This window comes from Asterias rubens, chromosome 17 (assembly GCF_902459465.1).
Source record: "Asterias rubens chromosome 17, eAstRub1.3, whole genome shotgun sequence".
NCBI classification, from domain to species: Eukaryota; Metazoa; Echinodermata; class Asteroidea; order Forcipulatida; family Asteriidae; genus Asterias; species Asterias rubens.
This window is the reverse complement of record NC_047078.1, coordinates 9,975,225-9,999,930: the sequence shown is the minus strand read 5'-3', so window position 1 is coordinate 9,999,930 and position 24,706 is coordinate 9,975,225. Positions and strand designations below refer to the sequence as shown.

Sequence of the window (24,706 nt, the reverse complement as noted above, 5' to 3'; positions counted from 1 at the left end):
TTCAGACCGATCATGTTATACAACATAGGCGTCCGGATGTTGGGCTATTAGATAAGACGAAGAAGATGTGTCATCTCATTGACATAGCGGTGCCAGGTGATATAAGGGTAGCTTCGAAGGAGATGGAAAAGATCGAGAAGTACCAGGACCTGGCCAGGGAACTTCGTAAGATTTGGCAGGTAAAGGTCAAAGTAGTCCCCGTGGTGGTTGGAGCACTTGGCACCATTCCCAAAGCACTGGGGAAACTTCTAGATGAAATAGGGACAAATGTGAGGTAGATCTGTTACAGAAGGCAGCGCTTTTGGGAACAGCGAGGATCCTGAGAAAGACCCTTGAGATCTAAGGCTACGGGACGTAGCCCGACTCAAGGAGTTACCGGCACAAAGGAAAATGAGATCTTTCTTTTGCATGCTGTGATAAAATGAAATAATAATAATAATAATAATAAGAAGAAGAAGAAGAAGCATTTATATAGCACTCTACGGAGAACAGAGCGCTTTACATGAGACTATGACAACAAAAGAAAAACAAACAAACTAGGATGGGTGGGGAAACAGAAATGTCTTGAGGAGGCTTTTGAATACAGGCAACGCGATCGCCTCTCTCAGACCCGCGGTCAATGTTGGTTCTGATTGCGCGGTCTTTTGTGTTCAATTCAATTCAGTGGACATTTATTTTTCACGTCGACAATAACAATTTCCTTTATGGTTTACAGGTTGAATTTCTTACTTATAAAGAAGGTACAACATTGGTATTTATTTACTGCATATAGAGTGCACAAATTTGGACACAAAAAACATCTCAAATTGCAGCGTTTCAAAACAAATTTCGTTATTTATTGTTTAAAGGCAGTGGACACTATTGGTAATTACTCAAAATATTTTTTAGCATAAAACCTTTCTTGGTGACGAGTAATGGGGAGAGGTTGATGGTATAAAACATTGTGAGAAACGGCTCCCTCTGAAGTGACGTATTTTTTTGAGAAAGAAGTAATTTTCCCTGAATTTGATTTCGAGACCTCAGATTTACATGTAGAACTTGAGGTCTCGAAATCAACCATCTAAACTCACACAACTTTGTGTGACAAGGGCGTTTTTTTCTTTCATTATTATCTCGCAACTACGATGACCGATTGAGCTCAAATTTTCACAGGTTAGTTATTTTATGCATATGTTGAGATATACCAACTGTGAAGGCTAGTCTCTGACAATAACCAATAGTGTCTACTACCTTTAAGCATTGAGTTGAAAACAAATAACAATGAGTATAATAATGAAAGATGGATACCACATAATTTAAAAGCCGTACAATGTATAGAAATTTCAAAGTTATTAACTAGAGAAAAGAATGTGCTTGTCAACATGCAGGGAAAAAGGTTTAAAGACAGTGGACACTATTGGTAAATGTCAAAGACAAATCTTCTCACTTGGTGTATCTCACGCATAGAATAACAAACTTGTGAAAATTTGAGCTCAATCAGTCGTAGAAGTTGCGAGATAATAATGAAAGGAAAAACACCCATGTCACACGAAGTTGTGTGCTTTCTATGCTTGATTTCGACACCTCAAGTTCTAAACCTGAGGTCTCAAAATCAAATTCGTGGAAAATTACTTCTTTCTCGAAAACTATGGCACTTCAGAGGGAGCCGTTTCTCACAAAGTTTTATACTATCAACCTCTCCTCATTACTCGTTACCAAGTGAGGTTTTGTGCTGATAATTATTTTGGGTAATTACCAAAAGTGTCCACTGCCTTTAATAACTAGAGAATTGAACGTGCTTGTCAACATGCAGGGAAAAAGGTTTAAGCATAATGCTTTTGTGCATTTCCCTGAGACAGAAATCATTGAGTGGGGGGACGGGGGATGGGGGAGAGAATGTTTATTGTTAGGGGGAATTGTGGGCATGGAATGGCTTTATGTAACGTTAGGAATGGGTGGCCCAGGGGAAACATTTTGGCCGGGATTGTACAGGAAAGAGATTTTTCAGTCTTTTGGCTGAACTCAATCTTTTTTATGTCGGCCTGGTGAAGAAAATCAGACAATATTTTTTTCCACAAATAGAGAAATCCTGCTCATTTGTCTACTTTTCTAGTGCTTTGGATACTGTTTCCAAAGGCTCCTTGGAATCTATAACCCTGAGGGTTACCAAACAGTAGAAATGCCAACATTTCAACATACCTTTGAATTTGTATCCAAGTCTGCAAGTTTCAGACTTTTTCGTTAGTAATGACTCTCACCCCTGATTGTAGCAACGATATAATCCAGTACGGACCGAGTTTGTCATCTATAGGTGAACTCGGCTGTGTTTTTTATGGGTGCGTTCAATTGGCTTGCCTAGGTCTATCCCGGTCTGCCCCCGGTACGTTCAATTAACTCGGACGTCATTCCAGGGGCTTTCCTGGGTCAGCCCCAAGTGCCCTGCTTGTGGGACGGGTCACTTGGGGCTGGCCCCAGGTGCATGACGTCACCACAAGAGGGTGAGTGATCATTAGTTTAGCGCAGGGCAGGGGCTCACTTGATTGAGCACTGCGGGGTCGACACAGGGAAGCTAATCGAACGCACCCAATGTAGTTCACAGGAAAATGATAACTCAAGAAGCTCCAAAAATTTCTGAAAAATCAAATTGTGATTAGAGATAGAGACCAGAACATAACTTTTCCTCTAGCGACTCACACCTGTTATCTCCATGTTATTCCCTTTTCAATGACAGTGGATCATGCACAAACCGGGAGGGGCTGCTGACTGCCCTGGCAGATTAACTGCTCATCCATTAAGTTTAATGACCTAAGTATTTCAACTTAAACACACCTACCTTACGAGTTTTTGTAGCCAAACTAAACAATTCTTTAGTTTCCTTAGACCAGCCTTACCTCTTTGTAAAATCAAGCTCTCGTATACTTTGTAAAATCAAACTCTCGTATACTTTGTAAAATCAAGCTCTCGTATACTTTGTAAAATCAAGGTCTCATATAACTTTTACTCATTACTTTTTAAAAACTCCATACAGACAATCCCGTTTGCAGCAGATGCCTTGATGACGACCACCAAGGGCACTGTTCGTTCCAGGAGATCCGCAGAGCTACAGCCATCCATCGTCGAGAGGAATTTCACAGATGTCAAATACGCTGAAATTGGCGACTACGTTATCGGTGAGATCGACAAAACAGAGATGCAAATCAACCAGACGACAAAGGGACAGATCAAGGAGCATGTGCGGAGGTATATGAACTATACGGCACGACGCCGAGCTGGAGGGCGCGGGGGAACGTCATACAACACTATCGATAAGACCCTATTATCCGCTGACTTTGACAACAAAACTGAAGACTTCCTCAACCGGACCTGGGATCACCCGCAGATCATGGGGCGAGCTATGTTTGCCCTGGCGACTGCGTTTACGGTTCTGCGCATGTTACCGTATTGCGTGATCAGCGATCTGATTGGTCCACTGCAGATCTCCCTCGTTAGTATGATAATCAGGACGTTCCATTTCTTTTTTGTCGTTGGGACCGTGCTGGGATCGTTTGCTGTTGGATTGACGTTGACGTACTCGCACTACGTGGATGAAAGCAGAATCGGCAGCTTTTCAAGGTAAGTTTAATAACAGGCAGTTACACCCAAACACATGCTTCATTATCATCATCATTTAGCCTGTGTTAAAGGAACACGTTGCCTTGGATCGGTCGAGTTGGTCTTTGAAAAGTGTTTGTAACTGTTTGTTATAAAATGCATGATTAGATGTTGTTCCTGCATAAACCCTGATGTCATCTCTCCATCTTCTTCTCTGTCTACTTCTTTTCCTTTTCCCTGTCCTTTGGTTGCCAATCCATTATTCTTGTTGTCCATCTCTTGTCATTTCTTTGGGCAGTTTGCTCAGCCCATCTCCACTTAGCTGTTTTATTTTTGTCCTAATGATGTCTCTTACTCTTTTCTTTCGTATTTCTGTGCATTTTATCCTGTCCTTAAAGGAACACGTTGCCTTGGATTGGTCGAGTTGGTCTTTGAAAAGCATTTGTAACCATTTGTTATAACATGCATATGATTAGAAAGATATTTTAAAAGTAGAATACAATGATCCACACAAGTATCACTCGAAATTGTGTGGTTTTCTTTTTACCACGTCGACAGACACGGTCAGCCATTTATGGGAGTCAAATTTTTGACTCCCATAAATGGCTGACCGTGTTAGTTCGCAAAGTAAAAGGAAAACCACCCAATTTCGAGGCAAATGTGTGTGGATCATTGTATTCTACTTTAAAACATCTTTCTATACCATATGCATTTTATAACAAACGGTTACAAACGCTTTTCAAAGACCAACTCGACAGATCCAAGGCAACGTGTTCCTTTAATTGAGATATACATATACATGTACGTAGCATTTGCCTCTCCATTGCTCTTTGTGCTCTTCAGGCCTGAAGCCTTATATTATTTGAGAGTGTCATTACCTTGCTCTTTTACAACATGTTATTAACTATCAACAGCTTTCCATTGCTCGTTACCAAGTCAGTTTCTATGCTAACAATTATTTTGAGCAATTGCAGCTAGTGTCCACTGTCTTTTAGATGCCCACAGGACATGGGATCAAACTGTGTTTTATAAAACTGTTTTTTTTTTTCTTTCCACAGTATTTTCCATTCTTTGATTACCCTGTACTGGTCAGTGTTTGGTATGATGCCGATGACTGAGTTACATCTACCCCCGGAAGCTGTAGTCGCAGAAACGTCCGGCTCTCTGCTCTACGCTTCGTTCTACGTCCTGGTCATTATTGTACTCCTCAATGCTCTGATTGCTGTATGGAGCAACGTTTACAACGAAATTGAGGTACAATAAATAACTACTGTGATTTACATTATTGAAATCTATAATTAATCATTTGGGAGGCCTAGTCATTCTTACACGCAGCAGAGAAGCTGAACTGTGAAGGGCGTGGCTACAACGTGTTTGAGCTGCTGGCATGTAAGGGTGCCTCTGGCATCTAGCCACAGCAACCAATATATGAACACGGCGGCGGAGCACAACCAGAAATGTGTTTGATTTTTCATGAAGGGGGATCGAGAAAACTGGAGGGCCTTGAGAAAAACCCCTCTGGCATACATTGCATATAGCATAGGAGAGACCCAATGCATAACTCCTCAATAAGGACCTCAGCTGAGAATCGAATCAGGGTCACATTAATAATATCGAAGTCTTATATAACGCACGTATCTACCAAACAAGGTACTCAAGGCGCTGAGTGTATACAAACTTTCAGAAAGATAGGTTATTGCAGTGATGAACTCTGAGACCCAATTATTTAGCACCTTATCATGGTTTACAAGGTGCTACAGCGCATACAGCAGCCACAGCCAGGAAGACCGGGGCGAACCCCTTCTCTTTTTGATAAGTGCACTGGGTTCTTTTACATGCGTTACACAATACATGGGACCAACTGCTTTACTTCCCATCCGAAGGACGAAGCAATGGTTAAGTGTCTTGCTCAAGGACACAGTGTCACGGCTGGGGATTCAAACCCACACTCTGCTGATCAGAAACACCAGAGTTTGAATTCGTTGCTCGGCCACGACACTTCCACATTAGTGAGAAGCCAGCTCTTTACGCACCAGTGGTCCATATTGTACCACCCAAGTTGGGTGTCATGGCCGAGTGGTTGAGAGTATCTAGCTCTTGTGGTTAAGTCATTGGGTTCGAATCCAAGTCATGGCACTTGTGTCCTTGGGCAAGATGCTTTACTTTAAAGGCAGTGGACACTATTGGTAATTGTCAAAGACTAGCCTTCACAGTTGGTGTATCTCAACATAAACATAAAATAACAAACCTGTGAAAATTTGAGCTCAATCGGTCATCGAACTTGCGAGATAGTGATGACAGAAAAAACACCCCTGTCACACGAAGTTGTGTGTGTTTAGATGGTTTATTTCGAGACCTCAAGTTCTAAATCTGAGGTCTCGAAATCAAATTTGTGGAAAATTACTTCTTTCTTGGAAGCTATGGCACTTCAGAGGGAGCCGTTTCTCACAAGGTTTAATACCATCAGCCTCTCCCATTTACTCGTCACCAAGAAAGGTTTTATGCTAATAATTATTTTGAGTAATTACCAATAGTGTCCACTGCCTTTAACTGCTTCTCTTCATCCCTAGGGGTAAGAATGGGTACCTGCGATGGTAGAGGTTGAATTTGTGTATGAAAAAGTCTTTGGAGCACTACTGTTGCCCAGGTTGTATACTTCCCAGGGAGCTGAGAAATATTAATGGAATGTTTATTGGCTCAATGACCAAGGCAAGAATGTCCAGTTGGCCACGACAAGCCATGCAAACTTAAAATCTCACTTAAATTTTTGTTTTTTGCATCAGGAGAATGCTGACCAGCAGTGGAAGTTCTCCTGCACCGCAATGTGGATGACGTTCCTCCAGGATGACCTACGGGTACCTCCACCTTTCAACCTCCTACCCACGCCCAGTGCCTTCCGGCGAATCTTTGATCTGTTCTCGAAGCGGGGTCGCTGGGCTGAGGTTGCTGTTGAGGAGATGAAGCCGATTTACGATGATAAGTGGCTACGGACGGAAGGAGTACGACTATTTGTAAGTTTGTTTTAAAGTTTTAAAAAGGCACTGGTCACTAATTGGTAGTTGTCGACGACCAGTATTCTCACTTAATGGTGTATCTCAACATATATAGGCACAAAATAACAAACTTGTACAAATTTGAGCACAATTGGTCGTCAAAGTTGCAAGATAATAATGGAAGAAAAAACACCCTTGTCACACGAAGTTGTGTGCTTTGCTTGATTTCGGGACCTCAAAATCTAATTTGGAAAATTACTTCTTTCTTGAAAACTTTGTTACTTCAGAGGGAGCCGTTTCTCACAATGTTTTACACTATCAACAGCTCTCCATTGCTAGTTACCATCCAAGGTTTTGATGCTCCTAATTATTTTGAGTAATTACCAATAGTGTCTACTGCCTTTAATTGCAGTGGTGGTAGGGGTAAATCATTTGATTTTGGTTTTTACTCTTCACAAATGCTTGTGATAATGAAACATTTCAAATCATCCAAATGATAGAAACTGTATTGAAACCACAACCCCGGCATTCTAGAATAGAATAGGATTCCAACTGCCTCTAGCTACCGGGCTAGTCTAGTTGGTAAGACACTGCTCTAGATTTGCAAAGGTCGTGGGTCCGAATCCCACCCGAGTAATATGCCTGTGATATTTTTTCACAGGACTCAAATTAATATTCTTTATCCCAGATGCAAATTTACCATCTACACACGTATTGGGTGGCACGGTTGGCTTGTGCGTAAAGCGCTCGCCTCTCACCAAGGTGACCCCGGTCGGGGCCATATGTGAGTTGAGTTGTGCGTTGGTTCTCTGCTGTGCCACAAGGGTTTTCCAGACTATCCGGTTTTCCTCCCTCAGGAAAAAAATCAAACACTTACGATCTTGGCTGTGCTCCATGGTCATAATGGGTTGATGTGGCTGGCAGCTGAATGCGCCCTTGCATGCCTGCTTCTTGAACATGTTGTAGCCGCGTCCTTCGCAATTTAGCTCTAGCTGCGAGTAAGGACGATTAGCCCCACAAATTATTGTTATTATAGAGTAGAATAGCCAGGCCGACCTCGGCTCGAGAAGTTGTGACCACAAGTTTTTGCAATGTTAGGAATTTGTTCGGGTTGTAGGCCAATGGTGTTCAGGTGGCTTATAACCTGTTATGGTGTAGCAGGGGCCTCCACCCTTTCAAAAGAGTCCAGAGGTTGTTTTGGTGGAAAGAAGGCAGAGATAGGAACCTCAGGTCTTCACAGAGTATGACCAGTGTGCCGTATTTTTAACTGCGTGAGGGCGCTCCCAAACATATTTGTATCACTTCTGGATGTGTATGCATTTATACCCCAAAAAAGTTATTAAAGACTGGAACACGTTACTACCACAGACATCTAATCAATCACCAATCACAGACAATACGCCATTTAAAGGAGCCGTTATAATCCACCTCTAAATCAACTTAAAATGCGCCGTATTATTTTGACCATGTGAGGGCGCTGTCAAACTATCACTTTCTGGGTATTACTCATTCATACCCAAAATAGTTATTCAAGACTGGAACACATTACCACCACACACATCTTATCCATCAAGACAATAAGACATTTAGAGAAGCCTTTATAATCCACCTCTAAAGCAACTTAAAACTATGGCGCAACAAAAGTGACAGAACGGCGATTAAATTGAGAGCGGCCTCATGCGGTCAAAAATATGGCTCACTAAACAACAAATAAAGACAACTTAGCAGAGTTGTTGTGGCAGGCGCTACGTATGGTGCGAGCGCACAAGTCTGTGTTGGACAGGCGTACTGGAAAGTGTACACTAAGACAGGCCATTGAGATGGAAAGTTCAACTTGTGTTTTAATTCTTAACAATTATACACTTTACATTTAACTCTATCTTACTCTGATTTTGTAGATTGACGGAAGCAAGAGATTTAACAGAACACTTGAGGAGCAGACAAATTATGGCGTAAGTTCATTTTAAAAAATCGTAACAAAAATGATGTACATCAAAAATATTTATGCCTTGTTCAACACCATAGCCAATAGCATAGAAGGGCCACCGTTGAAATTATTGGCCCATGGTGATATCTCAGTTTGACAAATGTCATGTATGTACACTAATTTCAGGGTTGTTAAAACAACTCTGACTACGGTAAAGGTTTTCACAGAGAAAGGTCACAGTTAGCACCATGAAATGGAATGTTAGACGTACATGTACAATGACGCGTACAGTACACGAGCAACCTTTGAATACAGTGTGTTGCGACCGTTCAGTTATTTTCAGGGGCAGACACAGTTGATTGCTGTGCCTTGGGCACAGTTAATGGTGATGTCAGAAAAAAGGGGCCCAGCTATTTCCATGACTCCACTTTTAATCAATCAGATTAGAGAAGTCAATACATGAGGTATATTGACCCAATTCACCTGACGTCATCACCAGAGTAATCTTGGATGCGCCATTTTGGTGGTCATATGTCAATACGTAAACCTATTGACAACCAACATAGTGTGGCATCAGCCGCCGCACGAGACTTGCGTGCAAAGTGGCAATAATTGATAATATTGAATGTGTACAGTACCTGAAATCAGGAGGTCGTTGTTTCAAGTCCGGCTCAAGTAAATTTGTCCTTTTTTCAAACTCAGACTAAATGTTTATGTAATGTGTTTGTTTGAAACCCGTAAATAAAGATATTGTCGTTGAAAGACCGGCAACATTTTGCTGGATAGCCAGTTGGGAGAGCGCCGGTAAGTTAATCCACAGGTCATTGGTTCAAGTCCCACTCTACTAGTCAATTTTATTTGCTCAAACCCAGATTAAAGGCAGTGGACACTATTGGTAATTACTCAAAATAGTTATTAGCATAAAACCTTACTTGGTAACAAGTAATGGGGAGAGGTTGATGGTATAAAACATTGTGAGAAACGGCTCCCTCTGAAGTGACATAGTTTTCGAGAAAGAAGGTATTTTCCACGAATTTGATTTTGAGACCAAGCATCTGAAAGCAAACAACTTCGTTTGACACGGGCGTTTTTTCTTTCATTATTATCTCGCAACTTCGACGACCAATTGAGCTTAAATTTTCACAGGTTTGTTATGTTATGCATACATTGAGATACACTAAGAGAGGACACTGGTCTTTGACAGTTACCAATTGTGTCCATTGTCTTTATTAATAAAAATGCCGACAATCGGTTTTTATATTACTTACTTGTACGTATACTTGGTATACTTGGTTGGTTGGTTCTCTTCGCCGGGGTGGGCAGAACTCTTAATTGTCTCTTGAATGTAGCCACATTTGGTGCAGAAATTAGTGACTCTGGCAAACTGTTGCCAACTCTTACCACTCTATTTGAGAAGAAGTGGCCTGCCAATTTTGTTTTAGTACTTCTGACGAAAAAATTATTTGAATATCCTCTTAGTTCTTTGTGGAGGAGAGAGTAAAACTTGTCAGCCGATGTCTTTTATAACCCATAAACATTTATAGGTTTCAATCAGGTCTGTGTTTGTCCTCCTCTCTTGCAAAGATTCCAACTTACAACTTTTCTGCACCCTCTCTAGTAATTTCATATTTCCTTTGGGTAATGGGCTCCAGGTAGGCGAAGCATACGCCAGAGCCGGTCGGATGAGGGACTTGTATAAGATGGTGACTTTTTCCTCATCAAATCCGGAGAAGCATCTTCTGACCATGGCAATCTGCTGTCAAGCCTTTTTCACAATGTCTTGGATGTGCTTTGTAGGGAATAGGGTGTTACAATCTTTGATACCCAAGTCTCTCTGTTCCTCAACCTCCTGTAGATAGACTCCATTCAATGAGTAATGGTAGTCAAGGGATTGCTTGATGCGAAGAACAACACATTTCTCTGCGTTAAATTCAAGCAGCCATAATTTGGACTATTCAGCAAGAGAATTTAAGTCATTCTGCAGGGTGTCACAATCTGTAGTGTCATTTATTTCACTGTAGACTTAAAGGCAGTGGACACTTTTGGTAATTACTCAAAATAATTATCAGCATAAAACCTCACTTGGTAATGAGTAATGGGGAGAAGTTTGTTTTCGAGACCTCAAGTTTAGAATTTGAAGTCTCGAAATCAAGCATCTGAAAGCACACAACTTCGTGTGACAAGGGTATTTTTTATTTCATTCATATCTCGCAACTTCGACGACCAATTGAGCTCAAATTTTCACAGGTTTGTTATTTTATGCATATGCTTAGATACACCTTAGAGTGAGAAGACTGGTCTTTGTCAACTACCAATAGTGTCCAGTGCCTTTAAGTATCATCAGCAAACATGTTTGCGGAGGTGGATACATAATCGTAGATCCTTGTGGAACTCCGATTGTCACAGGTGTCCAGTTGGAGACTCCATTTCTGAGTACAACTCTCTGTCTACGGCGGCTCAGGAAACCTTCAATATAGGCTGAAGCATGGCGTCTTATACCAATATGATGAAGCTTGTACAGTAGATGCTTGTGGGGCACTGTGTCAAAGGCCGTTTGAAAATCTAAGTAGATTACGTCAACACCAGTTTCTTTGTCGTGTGCTGGAGTCCAATCAAAGAGGCATTCAAGAAGCTGCGTCACACAGGAGCATTTTTTTTCTGGAAGCCTTGTTGCTCAAAGGAGATAATATCATCAACAATGAATTCCATGAGTTGGTCATACACAATCTTCTCCAAAATCTTCACCACCTGACTTGTGAGTGATACTGGCCTGTAGTTGATAGGACTAAGTCTTGAGCCTTTCTTGAAGAGTAGTGTAATGTTCGCATCCCTTCAATCTTGTGGAACTACGCAGGTCTGCAGCGACTTTGTCAAAAGGAGACTCAGCAGAATATCCAGATCAAGAACATTTTTTCATAACATTGACGGCAAGTCCATCTGGTCCATAAGCTTTATTCAGGTGAAGCTTCTGTAATTTTTCACATAGTCTGAAAAAAGGAGATGTTAAACAAGTTTGCAGTGCTGTCCATTCGGTCCACAAGCTTTATTCAGGAGAAGCTTCTGTAATTTTTCACATAGTTTGAAATAAAGGAGATGTCGTACAAGTTGGCAGTGCTGTCCATTCGGTCCACAAGCTTTATTCATGTGAAGCTTCTGTAACTTTTCATATAGTCTGAAATCAAGGAGATGTCATACAAGTTGGCAGTGCTGTCCATCTGGTCCACAAGCTTTATTCAGGAGAAGCTTCTGTAACTTTTCACATAGTCTGAAATCAAGGAGATGTCATACAAGTTGGTAGTGCTGTCCATTAGGTCCACAAGCTTTATTCATGTGAAGCTTCTGTAACTTTTCACATAATCTGAAATAAAGGAGATGTCATACAAGTTGGTAGTGCTGTCCATTAGGTCCACAAGCTTTATTCATGTGAAGCTTCTGTAACTTTTCACATAATCTGAAATAAAGGAGATGTCATACAAGTTGGCAGTGCTGTCCATCTGGTCCACAAGCTTTATTCAGGTGAAGCTTCTGTAACTTTTCACATAACCTGAAATGAAGGAGATGTCATACAAGTTGGCAGTGCTGTCCATGTGGTCCACAAGCTTTATTCATGTGAAGGTTCTGTAACTTTTGACATAGTCTGAAATGAAGGAGATGTCATACAAGTTGGTAGTGCTGTCCATTAGGTCCACAAGCTTTATTCATGTGAAGCATCTGTAACTTTTCATATAGTCTGAAATGAAGGAGATGTCATACAAGTTGGCAGCGCTGTCCATCTGGTCCACAAGCTTTATTCATGTGATGCTTCTGTAACTTTCCACATAATCTGAAATAAAGGAGATGTCATACAAGTTGGCAGTGCTGTCCATGTGGTCCACAAGCTTTATTCATGTGAAGCTTCTGTCATGTCTGTAACTTTTGACACAGTCTGAAATGAAGGAGATGTCATACAAGTTGGTAGTGCTGTCCATTAGGTCCACAAGCTTTATTCATGTGAAGCTTCTGTAACTTTTCATATAGTCTGAAATGAAGGAGATGTCATACAAGTTGGCAGCGCTGTCCATCTGGTCCACAAGCTTTATTCATGTGAAGCTTCTGTAACTTTTCACGTAATCTGAAATAAAGGAGATGTCATACAAGTTGGCAGTGCTGTCCATCTGATCCACAAGCTTTATGCATGTGAGGCTTCTGTAACTTTTCATATAGTCTGAAATGAAGGAGATGTCATACAAGTTGGCAGCGCTGTCCATCTGGTCCACAAGCTTTATTCATGTGAAGCTTCTGTAACTTTTCACATAACCTGAAATCAAGAAGATGTCATACAAGTTGGCAGCGCTGTCCATCTGGTCTACAAGCTTTATTCATGTGAAGCTTCTGTAACTTTTCACATAACCTGAAATCAAGGAGATGTCATACAAGTTGGCAGTGCTGTCCATCTGATCCACAAGCTTTGTGCATGTGAGGCTTCTGTAACTTTTCACGTATACTAAGTCTGGAGTAAAGGAGATGTCATACAAGTTGGCAGTGCTGACTCTGTCATGAACATGATGAAGAGGGAAGTTCTGGACAGTCGCTTTTTTGCCATCTTGCCTCACTTTTGGACCTCTCTTGATGATTGAAGAATTCTCCTCTTCCCTTGAACAAAATTACTTTTAGTGGTTCTAGGTTTACCGTCTGGATGTCTTCTTCCTAGTCTGTGCACCGCCTTTGGTACGCCTTCTCAAACTCACTTGTTAAACTCTAACTAATTTTGTTTATCTTTCTATTTTGACTTTGTACAGCGTTTTGGGACTCCGTATATAATGCGCTTTTTAAAAACGGTTTACTATTATTACTATTATTATTGTCGTCAATCTATTTACAATTGATGTTTTCTCCTTTGCAGCGAGTCATCGCTCGCCTTCTTGAGCGGTATGTTGCAGAGAAGACTGCTGATGAGTGTAGCACCACGGCCGAGGTTTCCAAAGCCGACCTCCGTAACTTGAAGAACGATCTCATTGCACTCAGGTAATAATAATATTAAACCATTCTTATACAGCGCATATCACAGTGAGATCCCTATGCGACGGCTGTCAGTTATATAATATCAAAGTCTTATAGGGCACGTATTTACCAATTAAGGTACTCAAGGCTTTCAGAGAGATAGGTTATACCCTAACCTGTGAAAGTTTTAGCTCAATTGGTCGGGCGATGAATAATGGAAGAAAAATTACCATTGTCACACAAGGTTGTGTGCTTTCAGCAGATGCTTGATTTTGAGACCTCAAATTCTAAATCTGAGGTCTCGAAATCAATTCCATAGAAAATAACTTCGTTCCCGAAAACTATGGCACTTCAGAGGGAGCCGTTTCTCACAATGTTTTATACCATCAACCTCTCCCCATTACTCGTAACCAAGTTGGGTTTTATGCAAAAAGATATTTTGAGCTATTAATTATATAATATTGGATGGATTTGAGGGGGATACAAGAATATATTGCACGAGCTATGACAATATTGCACGAGTCGAAGACGAGAGTGCAATATTGTCATACATGTAGCTCGTGCAATATATTCTTGTATCCCCCTAAAAAAAAGCAATCCAATATTATTATTATTATTTATATCAGGCTGAGGAATTGATCAAAGCAACACTATTTTGGCTCACCTGATTCCAGATTTTCAAATTAAATTTTACTATGGTTTCTTTTCTATTTCAATGTTATTGAAAATCCTGAATGCGCCATACTGTGGGCAATTTCACTGTGCGTTCCGTGCGTTTTTATATATAACTTGATGCTGTGCGTTATGCAGTGAAAATGCGCATTTTATGCGACGTGACGTTAATACACGTAAATCTAACTTACCCAACATGGTGAGCGTTGCATCAGTCGCCGCGTGTGACACGCGTGCAAGTGTTAAAATGCCCGGATGGAGCAATATTGAAGCAATATTGCTCCATCCGGGTATACATTTATACAAACTAGAAAGATAGGTTATTGCAGTGATAAATTATGAGACCCAAATAATGTAGCACCTTACACAATGTTACAAGGATTTACAAGGTGCTACAGCGCATACAGCAGCCATACCGGGGAACACCGGGGCAAATCCTTCTCTTTTCGATAAGTGCACTGGGTTCTTTTGTGGAAGTGTTGTGGCCGAGTGGTTAAGAGCTCCGAACTAAAACTCTGGTGTTTCTGATCAGCAGAGTGTGGGTTCGAATCCCCAGCCGTAACACTTGTGTCCTTAAGCAAGACACTTAACTATTGCTTTGTCCTTCGGATGGGACGTAAAGCCGTTGGTCCCATGTGTTGTGTAAACGCATGTAAAAGAACCCAGTGCACTTATCGTAAAGAGAAGGGGTTTGCCCCGGTGTTCCTGGCGGGATTGGCAGCATATTGCGCCACAGCACCTTGTAAACCATTACATGGTGCTTAAGGATTAGGTCTTATATCTCAAAGTTCGCCCCACTCCTTGCAGTAATAATACTGGTGCTTTGTATCCTTTGGCAAAAGGCGCGTTATAAATATGGTTATTATTATTATTATTATTATTATTCTTTTACATGCTTCACGGCTGGGACTCGAACCCACATTCTGCTGATCAGAAACACCAGAGTTTGAATTTGGTGCTCTTACCGCTCGACCACGACACTTCCACGGCTTTAGGTCCCATAAAGGCATTAGTGTAAAGACACTTTTAAACTGTAATTGCTTCTTTCCACCCAGGAGTAAATGGGTACCTCTGAGGGCAAAGAGATGGTTCTTGTGATTGGTTTAGCTTAGTTGCGCATAATATTTGTTGCACCGGCTGTAATACTCCTCAGGGAGCTGAGACGGTTTATGGAATGAAGAAAATGGCTCAGTGACCAGGGGTTATGATGTTGGAAGCCCTTTGAGTTTGAAAATAATAATAATAATAATAATAATAAGACTTGTAATGCGCACATATCCACCCTGCTGGGTGTTCAAGGCGCAGTAAAACCAACAACAAACAAAAACAAAACAAAACAAAAACAAAACAAAGAAAAAACAGACACAACAAAAATTAGTCCTTGAAAACCTGTGACATAAGAAGACATTGAGAAGAGATTTGAATGTTGTGGTACAAAGACAAGTTCTAAGATTAAGTGGTAGAGAGTTCCAGATGCGTGGCGCAGCTGAAGAAAAAGACCGGTCTCCCCATGAGTGTTGAGACTTGGGTTCAATGAAAAGAAGCATGGAACTTGATCGAAGATTTCTTGATGGAGTGTAAACTTGAAGCAGTTCAGAAATATAGTGGGGAGCCTTGCCATTAAGTGCTTTGCGGACAATGAGCATCAGCTTGAAGATATTTCGTTGAGGGATAGGGAGCCAGTGTAGTTGTTTCAGAATGGGGGTGATGGAACAGGATTTCTTAGACATTGTCACAATGCGGGCAGCAGTATTTTGGAGGCGTTGAAGACGGGAAATCTGGTTGTTAGGAAGACTGTAGAGAAGAGCATTGCCATTGTCAAGGCGAGAAGTAACAAATGCATGAAGGATCTTTTCAGTGGCGCTTTTGTCCAAGTACTTACGAATCTTACCAATATTCCTGATGTGGTATGATGACAGACGAACGATGTTGTTGATGTGTGGTTGAAGTGTCATTGATGAATCAAAAATAACCCCTAAGTTCCGAGCTTGCAGCGAGGGAGCTATCTGAGCATCACCGATGGAAATGTATGGCACTGAAACCTGAAGCACGATATAAAACCCTTTTATTGTTATTTTTAATGTTTTCATCAAACCTTTTTTTCTTCAGATATGAAACCTTTCTGAAGCTGTGCCAAGTCCACGACCAACTGGTGAGCACGTCCAACGACTGCATCGTCATCAACAAGCAATCGGACATCGTACCGGGCATCTCAGATAGAGCTGACATCATCAGCTCAGATCTCTTTCACAACTTGGCGAACACACTGGACTTCCAGTCCTCCCTGGCGCAGACAGTTGCCAAGCTCCCTCCTCCCCAGTCGGCTCCACCTTCACCCCCTCCCGACGCTCCAGCGCCACCTGACCTTCCGGCGCCACCTGACCTTCCGGCACCACCCGACCTTCTGGTGCCACCAGTGGACGAGCAGACTCAAGAACCAAAAGCATCAACGATGGCAGTTGCCTCTGCGACAAGCTCTCCTGGTCCAAGTCGGCCAGTTTCTCCTGCACCTCCAGTATTTGAAAAAGGGGTGAGGAAGATCGTCGTTAAGCTCGTTAAACAGTTTGAAACTGGGCAGATCAGTACGAGAAATACAGTGACCCGAAGAACATCATTACCGGTGCACTCCTTAGAAATGTTTTACTGAGGACAATTCTTGTTGCTCTGGTCTTTGCCTTCGTGTTTCTGCAACCTCCAGTGTTTTAAAAAGGAGAGAGGAAGATCAGTGTTAAGCAGTGTTAAGAAGAAATATGTATTGTCATCTCGTTACTGAATAACAACTTCTTGATTTGTGCAATTCAAAATTATAGATGTTAAAATGTATGAGAGAGATTGGCTATCGCCATCTCGGATCAAGTTCGAGTGCGCACATTTTAGTCGACTTCTGACCAGCAACATACATGCGTAGCGACGCACTCTCTCGAACGACTCGTTTGGAAGCCTAGTCAACTATCAGTACCATGGTATTCAACACTAAATTGCCTTGTGCGGTGATCGCTATAGTGTCGCTGGTTGCCCTCTGCGCTTCGCACATGTGAGAATGAAGCAGGCTATTGGGACCAGTGAATAAACCAGGGCCCTGAGGCTGGTTCAAAATGGTCGACCAATAGTCGACCAATGGTCGACCACAATAGTCGACCAATGGTCGACCACAATAGTCCACCAATGGTCGACCACAATAGTCCACCAATGGTCGACCACAATAGTCCACCAATGGTCGACCACAATAGTCGACCAATGGTCGACCACAATAGTCCACCAATGGTCGACCACAATAGTCAACCAATGGTCGACCACAATAGTCCACCAATGGTCGACCACAATAGTCCACCAATGGTCGACCACTATAGTCGACCAGCCTGGATTCGAGTCAAAATAGTAAACCTTTATTCATAAATACCTCAGACATGTTCGCCATTCCTATTGGTGGAAAGCGTGTCACGTGGGGGTGTTTAAATGGTTGATAATGACCAGCTGGAGCTCTGTTTATAACTGGTTGTTTTTGGATACTACACGCTAGTCTTGGTGCAAGGGGAGACGTTTCTCGGAGCTGTTGGTGAGTTAGCTGCGCTGTGTGTGAAAGGAAAACGAGAAACGTCTTGCACCAAGACTATTTACGCGCACGATTGCATTTCTGAAAACTGTCTCAGGCATAAAAATGTAACCCACGTATCAAGGACGTTGGAAAAGGGACAAGTTTTACAGAGTTTCTTACTTTATTACACTTTTTAACCAAGGCATTTATGAATGGGCATAAAATAGTAGTAACTCGTTCTTAAACTGCCGTTTAAATTCTTGCAGGATCATGGACGTGCGATGAAGGCCTGAGCCGAAGGCGAGGACCTTTATCACACGACCACGACCCCACCAGTTTTAAAGAACTTGTCGCTACCTTTTATTCCCTTTGTTAAACCATGGTGCACACTTGAACTTGCTCTTGGTTTTTACACTGTCTTGTGGGAGTTTGCTGATTTCCCCAGGACGGGATATGTTTTAAACAAAAAAATTACCAAACAGTTCATCTTCTCAACTCTTAATGATTATCAATAACTTTATTATCAAAACAAATTATCTCACATTTCAATATTTATTATTATGATGTGGTTTTTAGTTTGTTGTGAGAATTATATTTTTATTTGTAAAGTTGAACATAGTGAACATTTTGTATTATATGTAGATCGGATGTATATTTAAATCAATTGTAAAAATGTTTGATTGTAAAATAGTACCTGTATATTAAAGCAATTGGACACTTTAGGTACAGAGTAAAAAATAAAAGTTCACAGATTTACAAATAACTTACAGGGTTTACAGAAGGTAATGGTGAAAGACTTCTCTAGAAATATTATTCCATGAAATGCTTTACTTTTTTAGAAAACATTAAAACAATATCAATTCTCGATGTCGAGAATTACGGATTATTTTAAACACATGTCATGACACGGCGAAACGTGCGGAAACAACGGTGGGTTTTCCCGTTATTTTCTTCCGATGACCGATTGAGCCTAAATTTTCACAGGTTTGTTATTTTATACCCAAGTTGTGATACACGAAGTGTGGGCCTTTGGACAATACTGTTTACCGAAAGTGTCCAATGGCTTTAATTGAAAAGATCTGTTCATTCTTATTATCACTTAAAGACAGTGGACACTATTGGTAATTGTCAAAGACTAGCCTTCACAGTTGGTGTATCTCAACATATGCATAAAATAACAAACCTGTGAAAATTTGAGCTCAATTGGTCATCGAACTTGCGAGATACTAATGAAAGAAAAAACACCCTTGTCACACGAAGTTGTGTGCGTTTAGATGGTTGATTTCGTCACCAAGAAAGGTTTTATGCTAATATTTATTTTGAGTAATTACCAATAGTGTCCACTGCTTTTAATTCAAAAGATCTGTTCATACTTATTATCACTTAATACATTTTTATTAAAAATTGATTGGTAGAAGTTTGGAAAGCGGCCTAATCTTATGAAGCTGCTCAGGCAGAAAATAGTGCTTAAAACTTTTAAGAATGTTGGTAAATAAGTCAAAGACCAGGGGCCAATTTCATAGAGCTAATTAAGCAAAAAATTTGCTTAAGCGCGAAAATAGCTTGCTTATTTTACACAAGTTACTGGCTGAAATTTCATTCCATATACATTGCTTATTGACTGGTATTTAGCTGTTGTTTACTTTAATAGCATAACAATTGAGTGGAGTCTTGGCCTGTAATCTGGTTTTACTAAGCAAGGAAATTTTTTGCTTAAGCAAATATTTTTGCTTAAGCAGTTCTATGAAATTGGGCCCTGGGGCAAATTGTTAAGCGCCGTTAGCAAATTTTCCTGTGTAAAAAAAAAATGAATATTTTTCTGAAGGGTTGGTTCTGGTATGAACTTTAGAATCAGTAAGCTTTCAGATGATAATATTTCTCTGAACGATTGGTACTGGTATGAACTTTAGAATCAGTGAGCTTTCAGATGGAAATAGTTCTCTGGAGGATTGGTACTGGTATGAACTTAAGAATCAGTGAGCTTTCAGATATAAATATTTCTCTGGAGGATTAGTACTGGTATGAACTTTAGAATCAGTGAGCTTTCAGATAGAAATATTTCTCTGGAGGATTAGTACTGGTATGAACTTTAGAATCAGTGAGCTTTCAGATGGAAATATTTCTCTAGAGGATTGGTACTGGTATGAACTTAAGAATCAGTGAGCTTTCAGATAGAAATATTTTTCTGGAGGATTAGTTCTGGTATGAACTTTAGAATCAGTGAGCTTTCAGATGGAAATATTTCTCTGAAGGATACTGGTATGAACTTTAGAATCAGTGAGCTTTTAGATGGAAATATTTCTCTGGAGGATTGGTACTGGTATGAACTTTATATTCAGTGAGCTTTCCATTCGGGAATTTTCCCCTTTTAAACACCTATCCAGGTTTTTTTTCTAAGCAAAACTACACGGAACTTCTTATTGAGAGTTTGTAGTGTTGTGTATTTATATATTGCTACAGTGTTTCCATGGAAATTGATCATTTGTAGAGTATTAGAAGTGCAAATGGTTTTACTCAATTTTTGTCAAAGGATTTTAATAAATGTTCGGTCAAAAAACTTTAAAAATGCAAGGGGTGTCAAAGTATTTAAAGGGGTGAGTCCAGAATTTTAATCAAATGTTTGTCAACAAAACAAAAATTAGCCTACTACTAAAGGGGAAAAGAAATGTACAAATATTTGATTAAAATGCTGGACAGCATTTTAATCAATGTTTGTACACAATATATATTTTTTGGGGTTCAAATAATATTGACAAAAATACAAGGGGTTTATTTAGTCCAGCATTTGGGTGAAACTTGGGTTAACAAAATTATGAAAATAGTCTGGTCAGCATTTACATAAGTTTTAGTCAAAATCACAATGAAAACAGAGCAATAGCAGCCTTAAAGACACTGGACACTATTGGTAATTGTCAAAGACCAGTCTTCTCACTTGGTGTATCTTAACATAATTATGCACAAAATACAAACCTGTGAAAATTTGAACTCAATCGGTCGTCGAAGTTGCGAGATAATAATTAAAAAAAATAATAAAAAAACCGTTGTCACTTTAGAATCAGTGAGCTTTCAGATGGAAATATTTCTCTGGAGGATTGGTTCTGGTATGAACTTTATAATCAGTGAGCTTTCAGATGGAAATATTTCTCTAGAGGATTAGTACTGGTATGAACTTTAGAATCAGTGAGCTTTCAGATGGAAATATTTCTCTGAAGGATTGGTACTGGTATGAACTTTATAATCAATGAGCTTTCAGATGGAAATATTTCTCTGGAGGATTAGTACTGGTATGAACTTTAGAATCAGTGAGCTTTCAGATGGAAATATTTCTCTGAAGGATTGGTACTGGTATGAACTTTAGAATCAGTGAGCTTTCAGATGAAAATATTTCTCTGAAGGGTTGGTACTGGTATCAACTTTATAATCAGTGAGCTTTCAGATGGAAATATTTCTCTGGAATATTGGTTCTGGTATGAACTTTAGAATCAGTAAGCTTTCAGATGGAAATATTTCCTGGAGGATTGGTTCTGTTATGAACTTTAGAATCAGTGATCTTTCAGATGGAAATATTTCTCTGGAGGATTGGTACTGGTATGAACTTTAGAATCAGTGAGCTTTCAGATGGAAATATTTCTCTGGAAGATTGGTACTGGTATGAACTTTAGAATCAGCGAGTTTTCAGATAGAAACATTTCTCTGGAGGATTAGTACTGGTATGAACTTTAGAATCAGTGAGCTTTCAGATGGAAATATTTCTCTGGAGGATTGGTACTGGTATGAACTTTATAATCAATGAGCTTTCAGATGGAAATAATTCTCTAGAGGATTGGTACTGGTATGAACTTTAGAATCAGTGAGTTTTCAGATAGAAATATTTCTCAAGGGGATTAGTACTGGTATGAACTTAAGAATCAGTGAGCTTTCAGATGGAAATATTTCTCTGGAGGATTGGTACTGGTATGAACTTTAGAATCAGTGAGTTTTCAGATATAAATATTTCTCTGGAGGATTAGTACTGGTATGAACTTTAGAATCAGTGAGCTTTCAGATAGAAATATTTCTCTGGAGGATTAGTTCTGGTATGAATTTTAGAATCAGTGAGCTTTCAGATGGAAATATCTCTCTGGAGGATTGGTACTGGTAAGAACTTTAGAATCAGTGAGCTTTCAGATGGAAATATTTCTCTGAAGGATACTGGTATGAACTTTAGAATCAATGAGCTTTCAGATGGAAATATTTCTCTGGAGGATTGGTACTGGTATGAATTTTATATTCAGTGAGCTTTTAGATGGAAATATTTCTCTGGAGGATTGGTACTGGTATGAACTTTATATTCAGTGAGCTTTCCATTCGGGAATTTTCCCCTTTTAAACACCTATCCAGGTTTTTTTCTAAGCAAAACTACATGGAACTTCTTATTGAGAGTTTGTAGTGTTGTGTATTTATATGTTGCTACAGTGTTTCCATGGAAATTGATCATTTGTAGAGTATTAGAAGTGCAAATGGTTTTACTCAATTTTTGTCAAAGGATTTTAATAAATGTTCGGTCAAAAAACTTTAAAAATGCAAGGGGTGTCAAAGTATTTAAAGGGGTGAGTCCAGAATTTTAATCAAATGTTTGTCAACAAAACAAAAATTAGCCTACTACTAAAGGGGAAAAGAAATGTACAAATATTTGATTAAAATGCTGGACAGCATTTTAATCAAATGTTTGTACACAATATATATTTTTGGGGGTTCAAATAATATTGACAAAATTACAAGGGGTTTATTTAGTCCAGCATTTGGGTAAAACTTGGGTTAACAAAATTATGAAAATAGTCTGGTCAGCATTTACATAAGTTTTAGTCAAAATCACAATGAAAACAGAGCAATAGCAGCCTTAAAGACACTGGACACTATTGGTAATTGTCAAAGACCAGTCTTCTCACTTGGTGTATCTTAACATAATTATGCACAAAATTACAAACCTGTGAAAATTTGAACTCAATCGGTCGTCGAAGTTGCGAGATAATAATTAAATAAATTAAAAAAAACCGTTGTCACACGAAGTTGTGTGCGTTCAGATGCTTGATTTCGAGACCTCAAATTCTAAACCTGAGGTCTCGAAATTAAATTCGTGGAAGCTTACTCATATCTCGAAAACTACGTCACTTCAGAGGGAGCCGTTTCTCACAATATTTTATACTACCAACCTCTCCCTATTACTCGAAAGGTTTTATGCTAATAATTAATTTGACTACTTACCAATAGTGTTTACTGCCTTTGAGTGTTGACATAAAAAAGTACATGATCCTAGTTCTAATCTAAGTTTATAACAATTGCATTTATTGTGTTTTTCACTCATTAAATTTGAAGGGTGAATTCACCTGAAAAGCTAAAAAGGTTAAAAATGTTACTTGTCTGTTTGTTTGCATTTGAATTTTTTATATATTTGACTTTTCAATCATAATTTATATATAAATTTTATTATTAAAGATGCTCTGTCAGATTTTTGGCCGATTTGACCCAGAAAATTTGATTTAAAATTAAATAGGTATTTTGATGGGAGTCGAGAAAGTTACAAGCTTTCATTTGAGCCATTGCTCGAAAAAGTCCGCCAATTATTAGTAGCAGTGAAATTAAGTGCTCAAAATTAGTTTTTGGCGGGATCCTGACAATATATCACATGACCAATTCTTATGTGTTTTATAGGAAACGTTTTAAATTTTTGTCATGGTTCCTGACCATTAAAAGTAAAAGTTAAACTTTTTTTCGTTAGAGCGGGTGATGCTCTTTGAAATACCATTCACTTAAAAAAATCTATTTTTTAATGTTTGGGGCAAAAAATCTGACAAAGCATCTTTAACTCTATATTGTCCCTTCATAAAAAAAATAATAAAGTTCCCTCAAAACTTCTTGGCTTTGGTATCACCGTTACCATTATAGGGTGCGTTCGTTTAGCTTCCCCGGGTCGACCCCGGTGTGTGCCGTTTTCTTTTTCCAGGACGAACGTGTGCAGATAATTACCCACGTTCGTCCTGGAAAAAAAACCGCCACACACCGGGGTCGACCCAGGGAAGCTAAACGAACGCACCCTATGGCTTGTCCCAGGGACGTTTGTGATATGCAAATTACTCACGTGGTGTGCTCGCGTGCTACCTTTCACCCTTTTGCAAGACAAAATGGCTGAAGGCTCAAGAATTTTGTATCCGATGTTTTTCCACATTTTGCACGTAGTTAAGTCGACACAATAACTACAACAACAAGAGAGGTGAGTAGAGTTTGCTTTATAGCATTCGTAGAATACTACATTTGTTTCATTATGAGTTTCTGAAACGGTAAAAATGAGGCAAACATAAAATAGACCTTGCCGTTCGACATGGCGGCAGTTTCGAGTCTACACATGAGGCCGACATGCTACGTGACACTATTGGTAATTTACTCAGAATAATTGTTAGCATAAAACCTTACTTGGTAACGAGTAATGGGGAGAGGTTGATAGTATAAAACATTGTGAGAAACGGCTCCCTCTGAAGTGGAGTAGTTAGAAAGAAGTAATTTTCCACGAATTTGATTTCGAGACCTCAGATTTAGAAGTTGAGGTCTCGAAATCGAGCATCTAAACGGACACAACTTCGTGTGACAAGTGTGGTTTTTTTCTTTCATTATTATCTGGCAACTTCGATGACCGATTGAGCTTAAAAATATAAATTTGTTCTTTTTCAGAATTCGTGGAATCTGAATGTTTCCCTTTCATCAGAAGTGTATGTTGATCATTATGTTGCCTCTCCCTGCATCTTATCAGTCTTTCCAGCCACAACAGCAGTCACTGATGAACAAAGCCTCAACCATTCTGTAAGGCAACCAAAATGTATGTTTCTATTACTAGCTGTAGGGCCATAATAATTTATACCAACACATTTGCCAATATTTCTCTCATTCTGTTGTTTTCTCCAAAAAATAAGACCCACATTATTTATGACTTCTCCTTTTTTTGTGGGGCCTCCGAAGAATCAGTTAAATTTCTATTAAAAACTTTCATTTAGGTCA

At 39.7% G+C, this 24,706-nt stretch overlaps 1 protein-coding gene across 4 annotated transcripts in view; it reads left to right on the top strand.

The window, feature by feature from the left end:
• Positions 1 to 17,324, top strand: part of LOC117301655 (short transient receptor potential channel 5-like) — a 33,546-nt gene extending 16,222 nt beyond the window's left edge. For all 4 annotated transcript variants that reach the window (XM_033785679.1, XM_033785680.1, XM_033785677.1 and 1 more), the window contains 6 exons: positions 3,008 to 3,591; positions 4,629 to 4,824; positions 6,354 to 6,581; positions 8,462 to 8,515; positions 13,373 to 13,494; positions 16,252 to 17,324. In XM_033785679.1, the coding sequence (XP_033641570.1) occupies positions 3,008 to 3,591; positions 4,629 to 4,824; positions 6,354 to 6,581; positions 8,462 to 8,515; positions 13,373 to 13,494; positions 16,252 to 16,789 (1,722 nt within the window). In that variant the 3' untranslated portion in view covers positions 16,790 to 17,324. The remainder of the gene's footprint in view (positions 1 to 3,007; positions 3,592 to 4,628; positions 4,825 to 6,353; positions 6,582 to 8,461; positions 8,516 to 13,372; positions 13,495 to 16,251) is intronic.
• The last annotated feature ends 7,382 nt before the right edge of the window (positions 17,325 to 24,706 follow it).